The sequence below is a fragment of the Aplysia californica genome, unplaced genomic scaffold, assembly GCF_000002075.1.
Source record: "Aplysia californica isolate F4 #8 unplaced genomic scaffold, AplCal3.0 scaffold00777, whole genome shotgun sequence".
Taxonomy (NCBI): domain Eukaryota; kingdom Metazoa; phylum Mollusca; class Gastropoda; order Aplysiida; family Aplysiidae; genus Aplysia; species Aplysia californica.
Genome location: NW_004798047.1, coordinates 27,103 through 46,613, shown reverse-complemented (window position 1 = coordinate 46,613; position 19,511 = coordinate 27,103). Strand labels below are relative to the sequence as shown.

The 19,511-nt window shown below is 39.2% G+C and overlaps 1 protein-coding gene across 1 annotated transcript; it reads left to right on the top strand.

Moving 5' to 3' along the window:
- Positions 1–77: 77 nt before the first annotated feature.
- Positions 78–17,269, top strand: LOC101849162 (membrane-bound transcription factor site-2 protease). Its single transcript, XM_005109423.3, has 10 exons — positions 78–610; positions 4,117–4,220; positions 5,956–6,228; positions 7,658–7,761; positions 8,454–8,700; positions 9,550–9,727; positions 10,420–10,535; positions 10,812–11,007; positions 11,921–11,996; positions 14,785–17,269. The coding sequence occupies exons 2-10, from the start codon at positions 4,143–4,145 to the stop codon at positions 15,002–15,004; spliced, it is 1,488 nt and encodes a 495-aa protein (XP_005109480.1). The 5' UTR covers positions 78–610; positions 4,117–4,142; the 3' UTR covers positions 15,005–17,269.
- The last annotated feature ends 2,242 nt before the right edge of the window (positions 17,270–19,511 follow it).

The following is a 19,511-nucleotide window of genomic DNA, read 5'->3' as shown; positions in this document are numbered from 1 at the left end:
GGGTTGTCACTAAAGTCTTGGATGAATGATCAAGGACTTCATTATATAATAATTTGAAAATGTTGTACCAAGGGAAAACTGCCATTTAGCAATATTTACTCAATAACGCTTTAAGTATTCCTGTATATCGATTTTAAAGGAATTATTGAATATACGCCGAGCTTCTCACACTCATTTTGGGAACTTTTTCAACTACTACATTGAGAAACTAATTAGTTGACTGAGGCCAGGATATCAGAACTCCATGAATGAATTGGTTAGCTGTGATACAATATTGCAACAAGTAAATTTACTTTTTCGTGAAAACTAATTTTCTTTATCACTTGGCGATAACTGCAAAGATAAACTGTTATTTCATCAGAAAATAGAGTGAAGAAAAAAATAATAAATCTGGGGTAGTTTCATTTTCTTCGTCATGAGATAAACTTCCGGTTGATTCATGCTTATGATGAAAAATATAAACACGAGGAACTCCGAACAGCACTATGAGTTCTCATACGATTGCGTTATGTGTTAGTTGTTTTAAAGAGCATGACACGCAACAAGTCTCCTTGATGTACTTTTGATCGTTAAGAGTAATTGTTCTAGTGTTTCCACTCAAAGAAAATCGGTATGGCTTTTTTCTTTATTATTTCAGCAATAATAATAGAAGTAAAAACAAGAATAAAGACATAAAGAATGACAAAATTGGACAACAATGACAAATGAAAGTAGATTCTAGAATCTATTATTCTATTATTTTCACAAACTAGAATTTTGGGCTGGATTGAACTTTGGTGGACTCACTGTGTTTACATGAATACGAACGAACGAATACGAGTACTAGCCATACCATAACAACTGTGGGGGGGTTTCAGGGACCCTTGGAATTGGAAACAATTAAAAAACACATAAAAATGCAAAACATTAACAATAGCCTTCATAAGAGCGGACCATTGCACAGCTGGGCTTGAAACTAAAAGTAGTTTTGGCTTTGTTCAGTGCTGGGTCCACCAAAGTTCAATCTTAACATATTTTGTTACAAAATGAAAATGAAAAATGAGAAAGATTTTGGCCTATCACTAGATATCTAGATCTATCAGATAAACAAATCAGATGTTACACTAGATCTAGTAGATTCTAGATTAAATCTAATACTCTTACAGTGGAATCCTGTTTTAACGAGAGGGAGGGGACCGGTGCGAAACATCCGTTATAGCAGGATTCTCGTTATGAGGGATCCAGTAATAAATTCAAGAGAAATAGTACAGTAGGCCGAATCTATGAGTCTGGTTTTCTGTTTGTTTCTTTTTGTAATCTCCCCTGATGATGATTTGGTTCAACATGATCTCTAGGTCTTACTTGATCAAAAATCGGATAATGTTTCTTTCTCTAACGCTAGCGATATTGACAGCTCGGCGTTAGCGATCAGAAAGAAAGTTCTCTAGGCTAAGTCGCTCGCTGTGTTGTCCCCCCCGCCCCCCAACCACACACTGTGGTGCGTTCCGTCTGCTGGCGCTCGTCACACATTCGCTCCACCCATCACATCACAATCACATCGTTGTGACCTCTCCATCCCCGCATCGGAGAAGTGAGAGGCATGGTAGGCCTAGATAATCTAGACTAGGCTGGCCTATCATGCGATGCGTTCTGCTTGTCTGTGCATACCACTTCTCCCCACTCATTCTCTCCGGCCTTCATTGTTGGTACATGTGGGCTCACCCATTCTTTGTTTCAAAAGATCACCAAGTTTTTCAACTGGCAAGGTTTTGCATGAGTAAATGGCCTATGCGCTGTGCACAGCAGCAGCAATATTCCGCTATAACTGACTCGCATTCTGTCTGATTGCGCAATAGCAGTATTTTATTTACAAAGATAAAGAAGGGAAAAAAACGGGGTTTTAGAAAAGTGTCTTTATAACAGACTTCTCGTTATTTCAGGACTCGTTATAAGTGGATTCCACTTTACAAAGAAAGTGTTCTGAAATTCAGAATGAATGATGTAGATTCTAGGACGATGTCTCTCATCAACAATCTATATCTGCATTGAGTGAAGCCTACACACAGCCTGTGACACAGCAACTGTCTACTCATACTCGTCATAACTTTATTTTACTTAATTTATTATACTTCTGCTACTACCCCTTGTACCTGTACTTGCGTAGCCTACACTGTACAACAGTGAACAGCTTTGGTCATGAATTATGTCATGTTATCTCATCTCCTCAGACTCAAGTGAAGGTTAACTCTTTCCGGACGTAGTTGTCCTGACATAATTAACTTACAATGTGACTCGATTCGGCTACATAGGTGGTGTATAAAATAACTTAATTCATATATATATATTTATAAGCATAACCATCACTCAAAACGTAACATATGATATCAAACTGAAGGAAATTGAATAAGGAATACATTCCAACAAGAAAAAAAGGATTAATTTTGAACATAAGGATACATTACAAGGGTTAGAAATGGCGATGATGGTGAGAAAAACACATTTTGACGTGAAAAAATTACACTCACTAAACATGTGAAAACAAATTAGCATAGTATCTTATCATATATGCATGCCAAGAGCAGATTCCATAAATTTCTGAATGTGCAGCTTTTTATTTCAATGCAATATTCCAATTTTTGTTTGAGTTTAAATATTTATACTGTGTCCGGTTAGATCGTTTTGTTGATGCAAGACCGCAAGAACTAATTCACTCGTTTTTCGCCAGACCGACGCTTTGAAAAAGTGAAACTAGATGTTTTCATTTCCTTAACCCTTTACCGATATATCGGCGATACGTCCGGAAAGAGTTAAAGGCAAGAATGTTTCCAATTCAATCTTAAATATTTATCTAAGTTGTATCATTTTTCTAGATTTCATCTACTGTATGTTAAATGATTTATGATTTGCTGGATTCAGATGGGTTTCAAATTTTGAACCGTTTGCAAAATCTCAAACTCTGTGGGAAAAAAACCCCAGGAGGATGTCTCCCTACAGGCACCCCCCTACCCCCCTCAAAGTTTGGCATATTTGTAAGTCAATATTGTTCTACTTAAACGTTCCTCGTACAAGAATATTTTGTGGCACCCGCTGCAGCGGGACTTTACCAGAATCACCTTTTAAATTTCTCTATAAACTCAATTACTTTGGTCTTATTGGGTTGAGAGGGGCAAGGAAAGTTCCGAACTTGGATACAGCAGGAGAGATCCGGCGAGCTCTATTAGGGGAAGGGGGTTGAAATATGTTGGGCTGTTGGCAGGCTCCAAACTTGAAACAGGCAGTCAGCGGTGTTATGATTGACCAGTCCAGTGATGAGTGGGGTGGGGCAGGCGGCAGAGAAAGATGGTTAGAGAGATCCATTACCTAAGCCACTTTTAAATTGATGTGCCCTAGGCCTAGGCTGCTAGGCCAAAAAGTAAAAGAAGAGGAGAGCGTGTAGTGTGTGATTCCTGAATCATTGAATTGTGATCGTTGATGCTCAGGCATACGCACGCGTTCGCTTCACCAGTTCTACAGAAAGCATACTGGTACAATAGACAGCACAAGCTATAATACGGAGGAAAAGATGGCTTCCAACAAAGACAAAAGTTATTTTCTTGTTATTTTTGGGATCCAGACCAAAATTAATGGGAAACAGGCCATAGAATGGTCTCGTTGTGCTAACTGCTTATATTCCGCTCATACAAAAAGCAGGGAAAAGGGAAAGAAGTCTAGTGAAGGTCATGAAAGGAACAAAACAGTTACTGTGCATCTAGCTCAAGGAGCCCTCGAAACTTAAGTACCTGGTTACCTTGTACGTAGATACTGAGACTACGTGCCGGGTTACCGTGTACGTTGACAGTTGACACTCCCAAAAGATAATATGAACATGAAAAAGGCTTTACAAAACTTGAGCATAATATAATAGTGAAAGTGAAAATTCCATTCTTCCACCTTATATTGTTTTAATCTGAATCCAGCAAGTGAGTAAAACTAATGAGATCTCGAAGATTGTCCAGCCCAAAATGCTATTCTTACTTCTAGACTTTATTTGGCCATCTTTCCAGATGCACTCATTACTTTAAATTTGCTTAATTCAGCTTATATTCTTGGGTTACCTTAACTGGCTCAACCCTACTCAACATACTGTAATGTTCACAGCCCTTGCTGAATTATGAAGTGAGAAGATGATGGTCCAGACGACATGGATAGCCTTGGTCTTAGGCTTCTGGTCTTCTCTTTATCTCCTGGATGTCTTTCTGAAGGTCAGTATCAGTCAACCTCTTGTTTTCTCAAGAGAAAACTGGGAAAAGAAACTCAAAGTTATCACATTATTAAATTTCTTTATTATATAGGCCTATATGTCAACCTTATTTACCTGTCTGGTTGTAGTCAGATATGATATAACGCTTCTTTTAATTCGTTGTGTGTATCTGTGCTTGCACACACAAAGTGATTCAATCCACAAGACTTGTGATTTTTTAAAATGTCAAGGCAAAAAGTCAGCAAGCTCGAAATATGACCATGTGCCATGATTGTTATCATTGATGTTACTTTGTTTGAAACTTATATATATTAAGTAAGGAATATGGACGTGCACCTGTTTTATAGTTCAGCTGATTGGCTGATGCAACACAAGAGCTTTGTTTCTGATTCTACTTTCCTACTAGGTTACTTTAAATAAATCAGATCGACTGCACAGGCCCTTACGATGAAACTTTCTTTCTGATGTCTCTCCAAGCTGCTTTGTAAATTGTAATCTTTTAATTTTTTTAAATTACTTTTGATTTTTTATTCCTTAACTATTTTCATTTAAGTGAGGGCTGTTTCATCACAGCAGACGTAGTGTTTGTGTTGTATACGTATACTTTTTGTGTCTAGTGGTGATGATGCTAGGGGCTAATTAGGCGTGCATGCAGGATAATTTTACACTTTGTGCAAGTCGAGGAATGAATTGTTCTCTGTAGTGTTTTCTCATGTGTTTTATTTATTTTGAGCCTTCTTGTTTTCTCATGTGTTTTATTTATTTTGAGCCTTCTCTGCTTAGTTTTTCTCTTTGTGTCCCCCTCCAGGGCAGTGCTACTGGCTGAAGTTGTCTATAGATCATTCCCAAAGGGGGAATATTAACATGTTCTTATGCTCAGTAGAAGTAAAATTGTTAATTGGCTGATTTATCAATGTCATGCTCATACTGTGCTGGAACAACATTGGGGGAACTGCTGCTTTTTCTTTCCTCGTCCTTACTATCGTCATTTTTCCTATACTTCTTTTGTATGCTTGTCACTCTTGTGAACTGCCTGCTATTTCTGGGGTGCCTTGATAGTCGAAGCACACTTACTGCTGTTGAGACTAAAAAGGTGAGCAGAGTAAGTCTGATCTTCCCCATTTGGACTTCTCAGTTGACATCCACCCCTTGACGCTCATATAACCTTATGCAGTTGCGAGCATGGTAAAACCTTACTAAAACATTTCTCTTTGTTTTACTTTTTCAAATGAAGCTGGTCTCTAATTTGTATGTGAGGCATTTTGTTGAAATCAGGCGCTCATCAAAATATGAAGTGAAGAAACATGCATTTTTCATTAAGTTTGGCAATTTTTATCCTTTTTTTTGGGGGGGGGGGGGGTGTAACACTTTTGTCCATATTAAAACACATTTCCGTGTGAATTTTAGTGACAAACCTTGATTAAAATTAAAGGCACCAAAATATGTAATTTTTCCGTTTTCAAGGACTCTCAAACTATTGAAGCTACCTAACTTTGGCGGTCATTTCTGGATAATTTTACCGCTGAAACCATGCAAGCTCCTTCTATCCCTAATATCTTCACTTCTATTAAAGATAGATGGATGTTGTTTTCATTGAAAGCAAAATAAATGAATAAACTTTCAGATGATATTAATAACTCCATATGCCCCAAAATTGACGAGCGCCTGATTTCACTGCATCGTGACACATATTATATGATAGAGAAAATAATGTGAATCTTTCTGTTATTTTTCAGCAAAGTAAAAAGGCCATTGCCAGACGTTACTTGAGCTTTCTTGACAAGTCTGGGCTGTCTGTGTCTGTCTGTCAACTAAGATGGTACTCGCCCATATTCAATCGCGTCTTCCTCCGACTGGGCCAGTGGCGACCTCGTTTTCTACGCACATGGTTCACCCTTGGAGTCATCTTCTCCCTTCTGTCGATGTTGGTGTCCATCTTTATCCTGTCACTGTTGGTCATCAATACTGTCCGTCAGAGCCCAGTGGAACACCAGGTTTTGACCCCTGTGGTAAGGTTGTTGCTTTTGTTTTTTATGTACACCTAAGTATTTCACGCAGTATAGTATCAGCATGCTCTGTGTTTAAAAAAAATAATAAGTTCAAGTGGTAACTACCAATACTGTCATTGAGCTGGGCTTTTTTTATTTGTTTGGTTGAGTTTGAAGTAGATGAGTTGTAGAACTGATTTGTGTATGCCTCTCTGTCTTTTCTGAAAGATGATGGCAAGTTTTGAATATGTTGTATGTAGGGGATTTAAATATATTTTTCTTTTTTCTTGTCAATATTGCTTTTTACAACTGAGGCATGGCATGGCTGCTTTTGTTACAGTTCACATTGAATTTGGGCTTGCCCCAGATGTGAAACTAGATCCTGAAATCGTTTTGTGTATATCTATTTCATTGCCAGCAAAGCCCTTCAGTGGAAAATTAAGTGGTTAATATGAATCTGGTTTGAGAAATGTCACCCAGAAAAGTGTTAAGATTTTACATTACACTACCTCTGTGTTGAAGTGAGCCTTGAAAACTTGACCATCAGAAAGTGAAAGTGGCAATCTTTTCAATGCCCTTACATAATGGCTTGCCATGTAGTACCAACAGAATTAGAGAAAAGTGTTGAATTGATACCCTTTACAGATTTTAAGATAATGTCAAGATAATAATGGCCATGAAGCAGAATCAGAACTGACCAACTGGATATACATACAGATGTATTGAATAAGATTAATGCCATCAAGTATTTTTAAAACAGTTAATAACTAAAATTCCTCCAGAGCTGATGATAAAGGATTTATTTGTTCAGCTTTCCATGCTTAACCTCTTCACTGCTGGATAGACGTATGTTCTGGCTTGCATTCTCCATTCTTGTATTGTTTCTTCAGGTTGACAAAAGAAGTTTAAGTTGGTAAAGTTACAGCTTGTGATTTTGCTTATTCTGAAACAATTCTCTGTGTTTAAATATTCCTGGAATTAACATTTTATCTTGTCAGTACAGACGTTGATGAAAAGTTTTCAGCAGTGAAGGGGTTAATATAAGCGACAACAAATGGGGATAATGGCAATGGCAGCTTTTGTAATCCCATTATTTAATGTTTTGAAATATATAGACATTTTTTTGCAACTGGATTAAGGAGAAATTCCTACTTTCAGTTCTGTTTAGAATCACTTTATATTCCTCTTGCTCTTACAACCAAATTGGTCTTGTGTGTTTGTTTGTGCAGTGATTAAACAAGCCTTAGCCTCTGAATGGAACTGAGGTAGACGATTTTTATTTAGTAAAGAGATGCATTGTTTACTTTGACTTTGATGTTTGTAGAGCTTTTTCACAAATTAGCCCTGTTTAACTTTTGGCAGTGAAAGAATTATTGTAGTTCACTTTTTGTTTTTGAGAATGCAGTAACACTTATATATGGTATTTTTGTTTTTGCCTTTTGTGGTGTAGATGCCAGGGGTGAATTTGCCAACCAGTCAGATTTCCTACTACATGCTCACATTGTTGGTTTGTGGCATTCTGCATGAAATGGGACATGCTATAGCTGCTGTCAGGTATGATTGGGCTAGTCTTTAACTACCTGCTCTTTACTATTTAAGCAGAAATTACCCTGTCCCATTTATGATAAATGAAAGGGTGGGGTTTATTTGTTGGATGTTAACTTTGGGGATTGCATCAAAAGTGTCTTATTTGTGTCATGAAAGATGGTCAACTCCTTCAAAAATTACGAAAAACCCAGTTTTTGCATGTTCTTTCCTAAATTGCAACTAACATACCATTGGCAAAGGGTAAGTGTGAGTGTAGCACAGTTACCTTTGTTTGTATCATGTTTGGCAATTGTATGGATTACACTTGTTTGAATCCCCAATGGGGTGTTCTTTAACTTGTTTTGGGAGTTTTCAAAGCTATTTACCCGCTATTTGGGATTTAAGGTCCCTTCTCTTGAATAATGTTACAATGTGGAAAGGGGTGACAAAACCCATTAAGTCTTCAGTGACTATTGAATATGGATGTCTTGCATGATTTGGGTTAATTGTTCAAGGATGGAGCTCAGTTGAATGGATGTCCTGGGACCCTTATCTTTGTCGAAAAGGTTGATCATCCATCGTTGGCAGCCAAACATGTTAATTTCACCATTACTAAAAGAAGTAACAAAGTGCAACGAACTGAAATGAATTACGAATGAGAGCAGTAGTTGATTTTGAAAATGAAATGACTTGACAGTTCAAAAATGACTATTTCCCAGGGAGCAAGTGCGAGTGAATGGCTTTGGACTGTTCTTGTTGCTTCTGTACCCGGGTGCGTTTGTGGACCTGTCCACGGAACACCTGCAGGCCGTGTCCCCCCTGAGGCAGCTTCGAATCTACTGTGCTGGAGTCTGGCACAATCTGGTCATTGCTGTTGCTGCTGCTGTGGTTCTGGTGCTGCTGCCTGGATTTCTGATGCCCTTCTACTCGACTGGCATCTCGGTGGTCGTTACGGGCGTTGTATCGGTGAGGGATTTCTAGGGGTCTCCTTTTTTTTGCATTATGGCTGTGTCAATTGCATGTTTGGAGTTTCAGATGATGTTTTCATGATTGATTCAAAAGCCAGTGAGATTGTTAAAAAAAAAAAGTATGATAACCTTTGTTGGTCGCATGCATTAATATTGTTGAGTCTGGAAATTAAAATGTCTGTTAAAGTCTGTCTGGTAGGCAGAGTTCTGAGAATCTATCAAAATGAGTTTGAACAGTATCTCTGCTTAACTTGTTTTCCATACATATGACTTGTGACACTGATAAGACATCTAAATTACCTGTTATTTATCCCCTTCCAAAAAAGTAAAAATATGTTAATTCTATAGGTCAGGGATTCGAAACCAGACAGCGACGGCAAATTTTCTTCTCTAAAATTTTCTCTTTGCACTGTATCACCTTATTTCATGCTCTCTAATCATGTCATCTGCTTTCGTCTCCACTTTCTGCTCCTCCCCGCTCCCTCTGCTAGGCTTCTGACTCTTTCTGCAGCCTATCTACTGCTACTCCTTGGCTCCTTCTTACTGCTGTCTTTCTGCCACACCCCTGATCTTACGGTAGGTAAGATCTACAACCTAACCCTCTCGCATAAGGGCGAAAAATCTCAGAGGTCCGGTGTGGAAGCTGCGCATATTAAAGATCTGTTGGTGGTCCAAAATCAATAAGAGTAGGCTTCGGCCACTACCTGGGCAAAATTCAAAATTAATTCCTTCCAAACTGAGAATATCTAATGTGTCCCACGAGACAATTAGAGAATGTAATTTTCATGATTGGTGTAACTTGTTTTTAGGACTTGTGTTGAGAATCTGAGCACCCTTTTTTTTTCAGAACTCTGCTGTGTCTGGACCTCGTGGTTTGAAAGTCGGTGAGACAGTGACTCGCATCAATGACTGCCATATCAAGAGCATTGCAGACTGGTCGTCTTGTGTCTCGGCTAGTATGCGGGAGAAGTGGAATGGCCACTGCTTGCCTGTGGCTTTGATCAAAGAACTAGACACTTCCCCTCGTAAGTCAGATGTTCTGTTGAACCTACTCTAACGGTCGCCTGTCTAAGACAATTGCCTGTACAAACAACTACTTACCATTTCCTCCCTTGAATATTTTTTACGTTATAATAAAATATAATAATGCGTAACACGGTCACCTGTCTAATACAAACACTTTACCCCAGATAACGGGTGCCTGTCTTAGACAGTTTTGACTGTATTTTGCGACAGGTAGTTAGAAAGAGGAAATTACTATGCTGAGTGTAGTGTTTTGAGGTTTATTATAAATAAATTAGAAATTAGATAATCATCCTATTCAGCACCTTCTGCAAAAGTTTGTTTGCTTAGGGATTTGGGGGGGGGGGGGGCATGATGTTTTGTGAAAGCTGTTTTTGCTGAATAGGAGTAAGGGAAAACCTGTGATCAAGTTAGGATAATGGCCCTGATCCGGAAAGTAAATTGGAGTGGCCCTGGTGAGATCTGTTTATAAGGAAAGGTCATTTGTCCGACTGACAGCTGAAATAAGTTTGAATGTGGCATTATCTTCGATTCTTGTAGCACCTGAGATTCATCTTCCTTTAATTTGGTAATCTTCCGGGATCTTGGGCATAGACTGCCACATTCATTTTGTTGTTGTTTTTTCTTCCTTCTTTTTCATCAAGAACCTTGAAATCAAACTCTAGTGTGCTCTGTTGTTTCCCTTTTGTTTCAGGTTCCATGATCAACCGGAGTCAGAACCAGAATCCGTGGGAGGTGATTGACTGCTGTAACAGCACCAGCCCCACTCATCTGTGTTTCATGTACCACACAAAGAAAAATGCTGACACCGTGAGTTGCCCTTTCGGTTTTAAAAAATGTAGAACCGCAGATATATATTTTAGTTTGTTTTGACTTTCATACCTCTTGTTGCTTTGTTTTGCTTTTTGGCTTTTGTTTTGTTTTGGGGTTTGGTTCTTTTTTTGTTGCTTTTGTTTTTGTTTGTCAAAGGAGTTTCTCTCTTTCTTTTTTTTTTTTTTTTTAAACTCATATTTTGAGTAGGGATAAGCGCTGCCATCATTTTTTACGCTTGACTAAATGAATACCTACTTGTTGTCCTTCCCCCAGAACTATGCATGTCTCCCTGCCCGCACAGCCACGGACCGGCCAATGTGCCGCTTGCAAAGTGACTGCTATGTGCCTAAAATGGAGGCGGCCTGCGTGTACCCGGCCGTGGACAATGAGACCCGACTGCTTCGCATCTTCCACGGGCAGAGACCTCCTCTACTGTTCCTTGGCCACCCCTTGGATCTTTATTATTCTGGTGAATATCAGTTGGTCATTTTGTTGGTGTCGTATAAGGATAAAGACAGAACTTGTTATGATATATTAGTTTAGAAACCCCTGCTGGTCTCATGATTTTTTTTTTTTTGAGGAAGGGGGTAGGGGTATCAGGCATGTTTATTTATCTTGTACGTGTACATCCTTTTTACACCCCGATAACGGGTGCCTGTCTTAGACTGTTTTGACTGTATTTTGCGACAGATAGTAAGAGGAAATATGCTGAGTATAGTGTTTTGAGATTTACTATAAATAAATTAGAAATTAGATAATCATCCTCTTCAGCACCCTCTGCAAAAGTTTGTTTGCTTAGGGATTTGGAGGGGGCATGGTGTTATGCGAAGGCGCGACCGCATACGGAACGGAGCGCGACCATGCGCGCACAGACATAACAGGTGCAACAGGTGCAAGAAAGTTGTTAGTACGCTATTTAAATGTTAGTATAATCATTTTAATAGCAAATTATGATGAAAACAATGATCTTATTATAAACAGAGGGTATAGAGACAAGTGGTCGCTGGTTGGGCCAGCTACTCTTGTTTAGTAACTGAAGACACTACTCGAAGAATGTTTCCGATATGCCTTTCACTTCGAACTCGACTGCTGCAGTAGCAGACAACTGACGTTCTCGGAAAAGGATTGACCAAAAGTGGAACTAGACAAGAGACGTAACTTTAATAAAACAGATTGCACACAGGCTGCACAAAAGGAAAAATGGGAACCTGGTCGCGCTCAGGGCACGGTCGCACCAAGGGCCAATGTCTCTAGTGTCTTATCAGACGAAGCTATTTAAGATCATGTCAGAAGTTAGACTGGTTTATTGTACATATTTTGTAAAGGAAGTCTCAGCTTATGTCCAGATGAGTAAACCATGTTGTCATTTTGTTCTCTTTCAGTTTCTCTCAGTAACTATGTGCCAAAGATTTCCTTCATTCCTGTGAATCTACCATTCGTCATAGAAACATTTTGCAAGTATCCTTTTTCATAAATGGAACGTACTTAATGAATTTTTGTGAGTATCAGTATGTGTATTGTTGCTTTTCTGATTCTGTCATGAACTAACTTGATTTTGTTATGTTTTGTCTATTTTGTTCTTTTATTGACAGGACTCTAGGTCCTTTGTTCTTGCTTGCCCTTCTTTGATTATGTCCTGTTTCCTTTTTCCCAACTTTGGATTTGTTGATTTGATGTTGTTTTAGTGAACAAATGGGTAGGTGGTTGATGGGTGCTTGGATTCAGTCTAATCCTTCTTCTGTTTCAGAGGTTTTAGTGAGTTCTTCCCTGAGAAATGTGGCTATTACTGTAAGCCACTTAACTCAGTCTTATCGAAAAGGAAATACAAATGAAACTGCCTAAGACGGTCAATCATTGCCGAAGAGAAAAGCAATTGTATAGGACAGGAGTCCGTCTTGCACAGTGTTGATATGAACTATAATGTGAAAAATACGTAAGGGAGGAAATAGGAAGTGCCTGTTTGTGCAGTTGATTTATCTTATACTGGTGGCTGTTAGAGCAGGTTCCACTTTATATTTTTCTTGCTTCATTTCTCTTTCATCAGATGCCATAATTGGTCGCTTTTAACTCACTCACTGCCATGCCTGAACCCTGTCGGGTGATCCGCGTAGACCGCTGCCTGCCAAACCCGAAACCCGCCGGGTGCGTTTTTACTACTATTTTTCAAACATTCCCTGATGCGTTTCGGGCTTGGCAGTCGGCAGTCCGCGACATAAGCCAGTTTAGTTTCGATTCCGCATTGTTGCAGTAACTTCCCTTGAATAAGCCACTTAAAAATCGGGACTTTTTCAAACTCCCCCGAAACGAACTAAAAACTAGTAACGCTCAGTTGCGATGGCGACGGCGTCTCAACGAGGTCGGAACATTTGAATTGATGGACCCATTCGTCAATAAAGGGTCAGATTTAGATCTTTTTGCAGATGATAGTGATGATGAACCATCATACAGAGTTGATAATGAGTATAGGAAAGGAAATAGGAGAGGTGCGGACGCAAGTGAAGATGAAAATTGTGCTAGATCTAGGCCTAGATCTAGAATCAGGTGTTCCCCATGCTCAGACCTATGGTTCGATGCTTCCCGGTCCCAGTTCAGGCCTGTCACGCAAACGTCAAAGATCACACAACGTAGATTTAGACCCCCAAATGATAGGAATACAGCTGACGTAGACCCTCCTATGTCTACACAACAAACTTCAAATAGTGGCACCCCTCCCCCAGTGGTCATGCCCCATCCTGCAACCACACACCTTGATGTTGATGCTCAGGATGGGTGGACTGATGACTTACATGATATTCCAGTTACATAAAATTTGTCAGATATCTTTTCAAAGTGACTCTTCAACATTTGTTAGTTGATACAACATCTATTTCTTGCAGAGATAAAGATATAATGGCATGCATATCGACTGAATGTACCAAGCACCTAAATGTTATCCTGCCGAGAAATGCTTGGCAGTGAGTGAGTTAAGGACAAGCGGGCTAACCCAGATTTGGGGGGTTTCCATAAATCTTGACCTACACCAAAAGTGGGCATTGCCCTACCTATAGGAGAAGTTCGGTTTCTTTGGTGTGTATACTTGTTTGGTTATAGAGAAAACTCTCTCCTTGTCTTTTAAAGAGACGGAATAAGGATCCAAAAACTTTAACTTTGGTTTTCTCAATCAAAACAGCATTTATCGGGATAGTACCCTTGTGCTTAAAAGCGACCAATTGAGGGGCACATGAGTTTGAATACTTCCACCTTCCGCACATGAAGGTTATTGAGACTATGGTGATTGCTAGGCCCCAGTAAACCAGGGGGCCCTGGGAATTTTAATGAAATTGCTGATATCCAGAAATGCCCCAAGAATTTGCAGAAGTCTGTAAATTGCCTAGGGAAAATGCGGCAAGTTCTTCAATACTTGAAAATGAAACCTGATAAGGACAGTATGTTTATTTATTTTTTGTTCCAGTATGGCGTGAAGATGCTCATCAGTAAGTTTGGATGTTAAAAATTTTTTTTTACTTTTTAAAGTTAATGATGCTTTTTATACAGATCTGTCTACCGAAAAGACTCATGTTGAGTGCAAAAAAAGGTACGGGTAGATGTCTACTTAGTGCCCCAAAATATCGCTCTGAAGGCCTCATTTAGCTGGTTGCCAGTTTGAAACCCACTGACATAGAAGTATATTAGTTAGTCGGGCCCATCATCAAGATTGGTCAGTGAAATCGCTCTGTGCATTTGTGTCATGTGAAATGACCTCATACAAGTACAGTGTATGCCTGGGACCAGCGATTGTCGGGGCCACCAAAGTCTATTCACTCTTGATGTCTGATGTTAAAACGTTGTGAAGCTCAGGACTTTGGATTTTTTTATATTAAAGTCACGTAGAGTGCTGGACACATTACTGGAGGATAAGAACTGGAGCCAATTTCTAGATTTGATTGAAGCTTTGTGCGGGAAAGCACGCAATGATGCAGGCAGTGCAAGACTCTGCGGGTTGTTGAAGGGTGCCATTTGTCATTGGTAAGTCTTACTTCATTGCTTTCCCTCTGTTATTTCTCTGTCTGTCTTACTTTTTCCCAGCCCTAAATGACCATTGCTGTGTCGATGTGCTTTTCTTTACTCAAACAAACAAACATCAGTGTTAGACTGTTTTATACTAAACTGACAATATGCCCTCTTTACATGAAGTCTGGTTCCACAGAAGTAGAACCAATGGTCACCCATGTTGATTTTTCACAAACCATCCTTAACCAGTGACCAGGTACATTATTTCATTATCGGGAGCTTTGGTCATCCTGAATGTGGTCCCCTGCTATGCACTGGATGGTCAGTACATCTGCCGCGCCTTCCTCGAGCTGGTGCTGAGGCCTACGGTGCCAGACCCAGAGATTCGTAACTTTGTCTACAGCCTCGTCGTCCTGTTTGGGACCATTTTGCTGATTATCAATGTGATCTTTGCTATGTGGACTTTGTTTTTATGACCCAGCTGAAAGGAAGTGTGTGTTATGTGTGGGAAAATGTTTGTTAGGTTTGGTTTTTTTTGTTGTTGTTTGTGGGGGATTTTTTTTTCTCCAAGGGGGGGGGGATGCTTTTGGAATAAGATAAAGCTTAGTTTAGGTGCCATAATCCTTATTATGGGGGAAAATTGTTTTTTAACATGTAGTATACTCTTTGGAAAGGTTTCTATGAAGCAAAAACAGGGGCTGGCCAAGTCTTAACAAGTACATGTGCTTTGGTTTGGGACTGCTTAATAGAATCAGTTTTGCATTGTATTCAAATGAACAAAGGGGGGGCCTTAATGGAAATGAGGTTTATTTGAGTTTGCTTGTTGTTGTTTTTTTTTAAACCTCTCTCTGTATAAGGTTATTTGAGTTGTCATTTTGAAGTTTCTTTTCTTATTCAAAATTGCTGGTTGTGAAGATGCTTGGGTATACTGGTTCATTTCACTTTTCTGTCTCTGTGGTGGCAATTAATGCTGTTGAAAAAAGATTTGATGGACCCGAGATCTTTACAATGTATGACTGATATGTTCTTGTGGTAATGAATGCTTTGCTGTTTGTCATGACACATTTTCGTCTTTATTTGAATGTCGTATAACATTTCGGTGGCGGAAAGGCTTGCTGATTGTGTGCAATCCAATTCCTGGTGAATTTCTTTTTTTTTCTCCTCAAACATGAATGTAAATGTGCATTTGTTCCAGTCTCTCAGTTGTATGAAAACTAATTTCTGTACCTGTTTGTTGTAGCCTTGTTTTTGTATTCATTTGTGAATAACCAGTAACTGTTGAAGAAACTGAAAAACAGTGATGAATGAATGTTGGGCTATTCCATGGTAACTGATGGGACATTTGGACAATACATTCTTTCAATAGTAACTCTGTAATTCAAAATAAATTAATTTATTTCAACTTTAAATGATCGGAACATTTGAAAGACATAATTATGTGTTGCTGTACAGGAAAACCCCTCACATGGGTCACTCTATCACTTTTTGAGTTATTTACATATTTGGATTCTGCATTCTATGCTGAGCATTTTGCTTTTAATTTGAATTGATTATCTTCATTAGATCAAAAGTTATATGGCCATTTGTGTGTGGTATCCCAGGAAAGGTCACTTGAGAAAACATCATTTAGAAGCCTGCCTTTGAATTTGAGGCACCTCATGTCAGTAAAAACTCTGTTCGAACACAGAAATCGGAACATTTAATTACACCACAGTGGTTAGTTGAAGAGTTAAAACAAGAATTTGAGTTAAATCACTTACAACTGCCTGGCATCATTACTGTGCCTTCTTGCTAAATTGGCCCCGGCCAGGTCCTCTGCCACATGTATGCTGGTCTTCTCCATTTGCTTGTCCTGGCTTGGCCATCTTCTGGGGAATAGGTGTATCCTCATCCTCATCACTGGGCTCCTCTGGTGGAAGTGGAAGTGCGGGGAAAGGAGTGACGATGTCACGCATGTCTGCAGCAACAAAGGGGCATATTTCTTTGTAAAGATAAGCCCCCCTCTGGGCACTGAGACCTGACTTTGGAATGATCTCCGGCATGGTTTTCTGGTCAGGCATTTTCTTTAAGATGTCATAGCTCTGTTCATCAGCGTCAATGTTCGTTTTGTGAAACGAAAGCAGTGTTCATTGATAAGTCTTGGTGACTATTACGACTGGTGTCCTAGTGTTTTTTACTCCAAGTACGATTCTGTTCGACCCGACTACGAAAATTCGTGAGATTACACAGAAAATCGTTGAGGCGTGAGACTGGTTGTGTTTTCGTGAATGTCACACCAAAATTGTGAGGTTTTGGCATCTCTGCAAATGTCCTTCAGTTACTGTGGAATAGCCCTGTTATGAATGCAAAATTCTTTTCTTATGATTCACATGGTGCTAATTTGTCCGTTTGAAGTATGGAAATGCTGAATGCCTATGTAATAATGACATTTTGTGGCCATGTCATAAATTGTTGCTGGTGATAGATAATTTGATTTTTTTAAATGCAGTGAACTTATTAGTCATTGACAGATTTGATGAACTGTATTTTTTAAGTTGTTTATGTTTATTAACTGTTTTGAATAGATGTTTATTGTTGGATGTTGCTTTTTGTTAAAAATAAATTGACAGATCATTGGTTTTTTTTGTTTGTATCAGTGTTGGGATCTAATGGCAAATGTACAGGTCTTGTGATCTTGTTCCCAGGTTTATGCATATGATGAGTCAGTATTACATTAATATATCGCAAATCTATATCTCATCACCATGGCGAGTATCTTTGTTAGTCTTCAATTATTCAATTATTTTTATTTTTTTAATCCTTTTTTTTTTAGAGGAGGGGGGATGGGGGTGGGGGTGCTGGCAGGTTTACTATGAGATGATGCTGGGACCATTTTTAAGTATATATGTGTATGTGATGCAGAAGTTGTATTGTCTGTTACAGTTTTTTGTTTATGTTCCTTTCAGAGCATGGGGTATCTACTACACTGTGCAGCTGAAGTGTTTTTGCCACTTCTGCCTTGTCATGTTATTAGAAGGTTTCTTTTTTTTTGGGGGGGGGGGGGGTTCCTCTTTTTCCGTATTTTTTATTTACTTTAAAAAAATCCATTTATCTCTTCCTCACAGTAGATTCCCCCCCCCCCCCCCACATCAGGGCAGTGCTACTGACTGAAGTTGTCTTTAGGTCATTCCCAAAGGGGAGATATTAACATGTTCTTATACACAGTAGAATTGATTCATCAATGCCATGCTCCTACTGTGGTGGAACAAGGGGGAACTGCTCCTTTTTCTTTCCTCATTCCTTACTGTCGTCATTTTTCCTTTACTTCTTTTGCATGTTTGTCACTGTCATTCTCTTGTGAAGAGCTATTCCGTGGTGCCTTTATAGTCGAAGCAGACTTTGTGCTGTTGAGGCTAGAGAGGTGAGCAGAGTAAGCCTGATTCCCATTTGGACTTCTCTGTTGACATCCACCCCTTGGCGCTCATATGACCGTATGCAGTTGCGGGCGCTGTAAAACCTTATTAATACTAAAAACTAAACAGTAGATTGTTTATAGTGTTTCAATTGCTGTTGCCAGTTTTTTGGTATCGGGCATTTGCTTTTGGCATTATTTTCGTACAAGCAATTAGTTTCTTTTGGCTTACAGACTGATACCTTTTGAGCTAAGAAATGATTTCTATGATTGTAGTTACTTTTCTTAGAGTGGAATGTGTTTTCCTGTTGTTCTCCTGATAATTTTTTTCTTTTTTTTTTTTTCACCTTGAGATCTTTGGAGTTGAAACATCATGGCAGCATAAATTTGTAGGGTGATATGTTATGTAAATGATATATATGGTTTTCTGTACGTGCCTACTTATAGTGAACCAAAATGGACTCGATCTCCCTCAGAGCTTCATATTGTTGAGACCTGAGTAAATGTGTGGATATGATATCAAAGTCTGCTTACTTGTCTGTACATACACGTGCTCACACTTGTTTTGACTGTGTTCAGAAGTGAAGTATACATGTACATTCTGTCCTCAAGCTTATGCATACTTGTTTGGGGAGTAAGTATGCTCCTTGATCATTGATGATATTGGATGTTTACGGACACCTGACAAATCACTTATCTTCACACTTCACATACATTACATATCTGTCACGTTCCCTCAACCACTGTCTTTGGCATCTGTGGTGTAGCGGTGTGACAATTAGTTGTCGGCTGCAGGAGACCCATGTGGGAGGATAATATTTATCAAGTATCTTTGTCTTACTATTGGGTATTCCCGAGACCGCCCCACTAACAGGGAATGGGGTCATGCCGAGTAGAAAGCGTGTAATGAAGAACGATGCAGTAGGCCTAGCCCAGACTAGAGCGTCTGGCGAATCTGCTCGAAACAGGCGCAAAATGTTGATAGCAAGCAGAACATAAATTGTTACTTGTATTTTAATGTAGAATTTTAAACAAATTACTAGTATTTTTGGTGAAGTTGTAAATTATAATTTATGAAGACTAATTTACTTTAACGTAGGATAGGCCAAGATCTAGATCTACTCCTGCTAGTAATCTAAATCGTACAATGAGCACATGTCCTACCTAAATTTACTGTTAGGCCTACAGACCACAGCACATTTTTCCCTCCCCGTCCCTTTGGCAAGCGATAAGCCAGCCTATACATCAGTGCGAAAAGTGTTGGATTAGGGTCATGACTAAGACTAAGAGAAAATGAAAAGACATTTTGCTTACTGCGCTGTAACCAGAGGTAGCAGCATGTTACAAAACAGAAAAAGGTGCCTACAGAAAAGGAGGAGAAGTCATGTAACAAAATTGAAAGATGTTGATATTGCAAATTACACATGTTGGGTCAGAGCAGGTACGATGTAAGCAGGTAAATGCGTGTTTGTCAGAAAAAATGAGAGAGAGGAAAAAAGGGCCCAAAGTAGGCCTAATAAAGTCAAAGTTTCACCGTACCACACGAGGCAAACACCTAAAACAACAAATCCAACAGCATGAAACGGCACACA

Coding starts and splice junctions, on each gene's coding strand:
- LOC101849162 (XM_005109423.3), top strand. CDS start 4,143: ATGATGGTCCAGACGACATGGATAGCCTTGGTCTTAGGCTTCTGGTCT. Junction 8,701..9,549: donor TCGTTACGGGCGTTGTATCG/GTGAGGGATTTC, acceptor TTTTTTTTTCAG/AACTCTGCTGTGTCTGGACC. Junction 10,536..10,811: donor CAAAGAAAAATGCTGACACC/GTGAGTTGCCCT, acceptor TCCTTCCCCCAG/AACTATGCATGTCTCCCTGC.